General features: G+C 52.1%; 1 protein-coding gene across 1 annotated transcript; it reads right to left on the bottom strand.

Moving 5' to 3' along the window:
- Positions 1-568: 568 nt before the first annotated feature.
- On the bottom strand, positions 569-5,252 carry LOC144161608 (uncharacterized). The gene is made up of 3 exons (XM_077692244.1): positions 4,688-5,252; positions 2,574-2,586; positions 569-814 (listed from the first exon to the last, which is right to left on the bottom strand). The coding sequence occupies exons 1-3, from the start codon at positions 5,250-5,252 to the stop codon at positions 571-573; spliced, it is 822 nt and encodes a 273-aa protein (XP_077548370.1). The 3' UTR covers positions 569-570.
- Between the last annotated feature and the right edge of the window lie 1,942 nt (positions 5,253-7,194).

Here is a 7,194-nt window from a genome sequence, read left to right on the forward strand (position 1 = left end):
GGAATCTCCTCGTCTTCCATGGCAACGGGGGGAGATGGGCGCGCGCTGCCTGGCCGCTGACATGGCACATACCCACGTGGGGGATTGGCCAGGAATCGGGCGTGAGAAGGGCTAATGCACCCGCTTAAAGGAGTACTGACACGAAATTTCAAAGCTGAGATCCGCTCTAGCAATCAAGTACAACGACAACACAAATAGGTGTCTGTGAATAAATGCATCTTTCTTTCTTTGTAGTTGTGTGTGTGTGATCTCTCTTTCGCGAACATTACCGAACCGCGCAAATTCAACTCCTGCATTCGCACTTTCACATTCTTCCCCTCGGGGAAATGCGGGGAATTTTTTTAGAGCCAATGCCTGCGCGAACAGTCGCTTCTTCTCGGGAGTCACTGTTTATTAATTTTCTTTTTCAATTTGAACAGCTCTGCTGTTAAAATACGCTGAACGCTAAAGCCACAGATAGCTTCTTTGCGGAAAAGGACGCCTCGGACAAGAGCGTGAATAATTTTCATGTCCGCTCAGAGTGCCAAGAGAAGAGAGGCAACGCTGTCGAGAGCGGTTGGCCGGCGGTGCTCAGTCCTGGGGCACCAGGATTACGACGAGCGTAGACGTGTATCCCGGCATGCCCCTGAGCAGCAGATGCTGCATCTGGGGCGCGAGGCCGGCGCTGGTCACGGGCTGCGACATGACGATGGGCGCCGGCAGGCCCGGCACGGAGGGGGGGCTCGCGATGCCCTGCACGCCCGGCGCGCCGCCCTTCAGGGTCTCCATGGCCTGCAGCAGGGGCTTCGACGCTCGGCTGGTGGGCAGCACCGAGCTGCCGCCCAAGGCGCCCAGGCCGCCCAGGGTGGACTCTGCAGTAAAACGGCGGCAGTTGGCTCGACTGTTGATTGAATTGATCGATTGATGATTCATTCATTGGATTCATTCATTCTTTGAATGAATGAATGAATGAATGATTGGTTGATTGAATGATTGATTCATTGACTGATTAACTGGCTGACTTTTTATTTATTTATTTATTTATTGATGATTGATTTATTGTGGGGTTTAACGCACCGACGGTTCCCAGGTGACGAGGCGCGCCGTAGTGGAGGGCTCCGCATTAATTTTGACCACCTGGAGATCTTTCACGTGCGCCGAAATTTGGGACACACGGGCCTTTTCGCTTTTCGACTCAGAAAAGATGCGGCCGCGCCGGGAATCGAGCCCGCGTCCTTTGGCTCGACTGTATTGCGCGGATAGATGTAGGCGGAAGACATGTCGGTGAAGACAGCGCTTCGACGGGGACGAAAGAAGGACAGGACAGTGCAAGCGCTGCACTGTCTTGCACTGTCTCGTGTACTGTCGCTTGTCAGCGCTTGTATTGTCCTCTCGTACACTTGCAACAGCGTGTAATGTAAGCACTTACAAGCGCTTACAGTAACAAGCGCAGTAGAAGTGCTGACAAGAGAGCACAGACAGAGTACAGTGCAAATGCAGTACAAGACAGTGCAGCTCTTGTAATGTCCTCTCTTACAATCACCCAAGCGCTTGTACTTGTGAGACGAATTTAGACTACAAAACGCTGACAAGAGCAGTATACAAGACCGTCAACGCTTTTACTGACCTCTTTCGTCCACACCCCTGTGCCGTTTTCAGTGACATGTCATGCAACACACTAGCCAAAATTCTAGCTTGAGGCATGCGTAAGCCATAGTTCGAAAATAGCGGCAGGCGGTTCGATGTCGCAACGTTTCTGTGACATTGCGTGTCACATGGCCAGGCCACTACTTTGCAATGCGCGGCTGTGCGCCTTTGTTCTTTCGTTCGGCATCCGATCGCTGATGTATATAAAAATTAAAATTTCAAGCTGTGTACCTTTTCCTGGAAGAAACTGCGTGCTGTGTGAGTGTCCTTTTTAATTCGTATATGGGTAACCGCCTTTAACAGAACTACAGCTTTGCCAAATCCAGGATAAGTTAACCAACTAGCTCCTCGCGCTAATCTCAAATTCAGCACGTGAAACGCTGTTTTTTTTTAAAGGCATAGCATTTCAGTAACTCACGATGTCGCCCGCGTTGACGTCCGTAGCTGTAGTCCGCACCCCTCCCCCTACACTATATAAAAAAATACTATCCGGCGCCTGGTGTCGATCCCTCGACCCTGCGGGCGGAACGCAATGTACATGGTGCTCTACCCACTGCGCCACAAAGCCGACACAGAATGGGAGGCTACGAACGCGCCTTATATCCTTGACTCATTCAAACTACGTCAAGAAGCTGCTGATACAACGCATTCACTACCACCAACTCCCCAAACACTAAACGTTAACGCAATACACCCACCCCCTATGCGACGCATTTACTCGAGTCCCCCCTCGCGGGGAGATGGGCCCATTTTTTAAAATTTCATATATACCTTCATCTACTGAAGTAATTACCGTATGGTCGCGTACATAACCCGCACCAAAAATGCAGAAACTTCAGTGGCAAAGTGGGGGTGTGAATAATAAGCGGGGTTTTTCCTTTGTGCAGCTTCACAGCAATGCGCGTTGTGCCGTGAAGATGACTGTGTACAACAGTGAAGACCACGGCTCAAGTGATAGTTCTAGCGAGAGCCGTGACACTCAGTGAATTGCGACTTTCGCTTTGCTGTCAGCGCATTCTACTTGCTAAATATACTCTTTTTCTGTATGCATCGTATGTGCTTGAGCAGTAGCTTTGGTGCAGCCTTTCCTGTATCATATGTGCGGGCACTACGGGAGGATTTTTTTTTATTTTCCGGTGGGCTGAAAGTGGGGGTGTGGATTAATGCAGGCGCGGGTTATACGCGCGAAAATACGGTACTGAGAGTGTGCAAAAACGTTTTCTACGATAATTTGTAGGAGATGGCACCGTGTGTGAACGCTAAAATGTCAGCACTGTGGGCACATAGACTAGTGCGCGTAGCAGCGTTTTAAGTCATCCCCAGATGTGTCAATTTGTCTCGCTCGATTCCTTGGTCACTAGGACAATATGTAGTTGCTAGTTGAGCTTTAATTTAACTCCCTGATGTTTGTCACTTCTTTCTATATTCCAGGGCGTGCGTACGTTTTTGTCCGTAGAGTCTTGTCGACAGGGAGACGCTGTGAATGAGACGGATGCAATGAGAGCACACAATGCTTTGTCTTCAGTGCTGAAGTCACCATAAGGGAGCGATTCTGAGCTACAAAAATTAAGTCGAAGAACGAGTTTACTGTCGTACTGCCTCCACCTGTACTACACCGAAGCTGTGCTAATATTTCTGGGGAGTTGGACAGGATTACAGCCGGACATCGGACGAACACCTCGACACAAGAAATTAAAAAAAAAAAAAGAAAGATGGTTGATTCTTCTGCCATAGGAATCAGTAAAACACGAAAGTGAAATGTGCAGCGAAATCTTCAAATGAGCATGATTTGCGTAACGGCGGCTGTCTTGTGGGTGCGCTTGGCAAGCGACGCCCTTCTGGTGGGTCGCTTCGGCAAATGTGCAGTGGCGTCATTTCGGTGACGGATATAAGGTTAGTGAAATCTTGGGGTATCGCGGCGTAAAACACTTTCCTGTTAAAGTATAAAACCCAGAAATGAAGAACCCGAAGTATCACGTACTCTTTAGTGCTACAGGTTGCTTCCCCGCAATTAGGTCCTCTGTGCAGGGGTGCACCCTTTACAGGCCGCTTGCTCCGTTGTACTGGCGTCCCTTTAGTGACGGATATGACGAAGTGAAATCTTCGTGCACCCCGGAATAAAACACTTTCGTGTTAAAAATGAGTGTGCTATAGCCGCATTTTGGCTGAAATCAGCGAGCCGTTGCCGGGTAGATTGGTCCTCTGCATGTTCCCGCAAAAGCAGGCTGATTGGTCCGGAGGTTCATAGGTTTCTGTTATCATAGGATTCTGTTAATAGGAAACTGCTATCATTGGATTCTGTTATCTGCGCGGAACAACTGGTATCTGTGCTCCAAATCATATATACACCGCCCAGATCGAATATACTGTTGTCTTCCTTTCGAATACCAATATTAGATTCATGGCACTCTCTTTGCAGCGATAACTGTGGCCCCTTTCGTATTGTGTTTCCGGGGATGCCCGGGCTGATCCAATTTAGGACGTTTCCACGCAGTAGTGAACACAAGGTGCGTGCATTATCGGTGTAAACTTTCCTTTTAACGACGAGGCTAACCTTACTTCATCACTTTTTTAGCTTAGGCTACTTCCTCCCGAAATCTGTCCGTCAATCCGTAATGCTTACGTAACACGATTTGCTTCTTATTTGTATAAATGTGGTGATTTTGGCTGTGACATTTCTGTTCTACTGAGATGATCATAACTACTGTGATACTACTATATTCGCTTGGCTAATTTATGACTTGGACATATGCCCGGACTGACTACGTGTGATTATGTTGGACTAATTACCTTCTGTGCCATGACTGGCGTCACGTGGTACATATGGCAGTTAAGCTATGGGTACTGAGTTTTCATTCTGGCTGAGTTATGCTTAGTACGGCGGATACGTCGAGCGGAATGTGCGGAGATGAGAGGCCGTGACGGGTGCCCATGCACGACTGACAAACCACGAAAAGGCATCTACGTATAAAGGAGCCAACCCCCCCCCCCCCCCCCCTCACCCCCGCCCTAGGCAGACCGGGTACCGGACAGGGAAGAATCAAAAAAGGTCGGCACTCACGCGACTTTTGCGGCGACAGCCCCTGGCTGCTGGCCATGAGGCCAGCGCCGAGAAGCCCCACCTGCGGACTGGACGACAGCGAGGCGGTCAAGAGGCTGCCGCCAAGCTGGCCGCCCGAGCCCTGTCCGCTCAGCATGCCGCCCTGCTGGTTCTGCAGGGCGCTCAGCAGGCTCGACTGCTGTCCGCCGAATAGGTTGGAGTTGTGCGAGCCGGCACCTCCCCCGAGCAGACTTCTGAGCTGGTCTAGCTGCGACAGGCCGCCGATGGCTCCGGAGCCGCCCAGCGAGCTCTGGCCCACCACGCTGGGCATGCCCTGAAGTCCCTGGGGGCCGCCCGACAAGGCGGAGCCCTGCATCAGGCCGCCAAAGGAGCCCTGCGGCTGCTGCTGCGGCTGCTGCTGCTGCTGCTGCTGCTGCTGCAGCAGGGCAAGTTGCAACTGCACCAAGTGGCCCTGCGGCTGTCCGCCAATGCCCTGCTGCGTCTGTCCTCCCAAGCTACCTTGCGGCAGACCGCCCATGCTTCCCTGCTGCATTCCGCCGTAGGCTTGCTGCTGCATCCGCTGCATGTTCTGTAGCGTCGGCAGCGCGACCGACGACGGGAAGACGGGCCGGGCGCCGCCGCGGTTCAACCTCTCCTGGCTCACGTTGAGGGTCACGATGGTAGAAGGGCAGCGGCCGACACCGCCCTGCGACATAGCGGCCGCGGACTGCTGCTGCTGCTGCATGGTGCCTCGGAAAGGGGGCGAATTTTGGGCCTCTCGCTCGTCTCCCCTGAGGCTGTCGGGAGCGGGCTCGGCAGGCGGTCTCGGAGATTGCGGGTCCCTTCTCGACTACCGCTGTCTTGCCCGGGACGAAGGGGGCGAGGCTTGAGAGGCTCTGACTGCGAGACGAAAGAGACCCGCCGACCGATGTCCAGCGAATCTTGATCAAATTTGACGGCGCCGCGTGCACGCGCCTCGCGGAGGGAGCGTGAAGGGGTTACTTCATCATCTTCCTTGAGGCCGCCTCTCGCAATGGACGAACAAGAGCGCCCCCTTGCTTTTTTTCTTTGACCATTGTTGTTACTGCGGTCCTACTTCTTTTATCTATGTGATTTGTTGACTACACCTTATCATTCGTCACCAGTTCCCCTGAATGAGTATGCGCCAAATATTTGGAAGCCATCATCTCTCTCTCTTTCTCTCACTCGCTCGCTCACTCGCTATCTCTCGAAACGATTTTAAACTTTCAGTGTTAGACTGTAGGCATATTGATTAAATCCTTCATTTTCGTGCAACGCGTCTAAGGGGACAGCTTCGCGTTTAACCATCACCATCGTTAGACGGAAGGGTGCATCATTTTTGTCTTTAGACAATTCCACTGTGCTTAATGATATGTCGCCAGAAGACGACAACGATGATGTGCGCGCGAGAGAGGCACTGGGTTCTGTGGCACGAGCGCGCCTCACGCGTCGAACGCTGGCCAGTGCTGTCTCCAACGCCCGAACTACTGCCTATGTTCCCAACCTCTTGAGTTGTAATAAATCGTCGGCAGCCATCCACGGCTGTGCGGACGCAACAATTTGGCGACGAGGATGGGATGCGGACTCACCGGCACTTCACCGGCAGGTCACCGACGCCAAGAAACGGAACGACATGGCGACGTGCGACTTCGGTCGGCTACCCGAATTCAGCGGCAGCTCCGGCTCCTGGAGATCCTGGTATGGAAGGCTTCAATTCTTCTTCGAAGCTAACGACATCAAGGACACTTCCAAGAAACGCGCTCACCTGCTAACGCTGTGCGGGGAACAGACTTACGACATCGTCTGCGCCCTCGTTCAACCCAAGCAGCCCAGCGAAGTGGACTACGATGACATCGTTGAGGTGCTCAAGTCTCACTTTGATCCGCAACCTTCTGAAGTCTTCTGCAGGGCACGCTTCCAACGACGGGACCAAAGGCATGACGAAACGGTCAGTGATTACGTGGCAGCGCTCAAAAAACTAGCAGCGGATTGTAATTTTGGCACCAGCACAGATATGGCTGCGAATCCGTCTATGCTACCACTGGACGTAATGTTGCGAGATCGTTTTGTCTGTGGTCTTCGGAATGAGCAGGTCCAACAACGGCTATTTGCAGAAAAGGACTTGACGTTCAAGAAAGCTTTTGACTTCGCATTGAGAGCTGAAAACGCCGTTGAAGACCAGAAAAACGTCAAGCCGGAATGGAGAGAGATCCACAAAGCCAGTACAAGTACCTGCCATACGGGAAGGACAGGCCGCTCCAGCAGCTACGCCGAGAAGAAGAACCAACGCTGTTGGCGTTGTGACGCACAACATAGTCCGGACACTTGCAAGTTCCAGACAGCTTCCTGCAACTACTGCAAGAAACGCGCACATCATCGTTGTCGTCTTCTGGCGACATATCACTTAATACCGCTGAATTCGATTGTATGCAATGTAGTCTCCCACGGGCGGCATAGCTGTACGCACAGTACGCTTCTCGAGCCCTACGCACCATCCGCTGACCCCC

The sequence above is a fragment of the Haemaphysalis longicornis genome, unplaced genomic scaffold (assembly GCF_048455015.1).
Source record: "Haemaphysalis longicornis isolate Haplotype H1 unplaced genomic scaffold, Haemaphysalis longicornis Haplotype H1 scaffold_12, whole genome shotgun sequence".
Taxonomy (NCBI): domain Eukaryota; kingdom Metazoa; phylum Arthropoda; class Arachnida; order Ixodida; family Ixodidae; genus Haemaphysalis; species Haemaphysalis longicornis.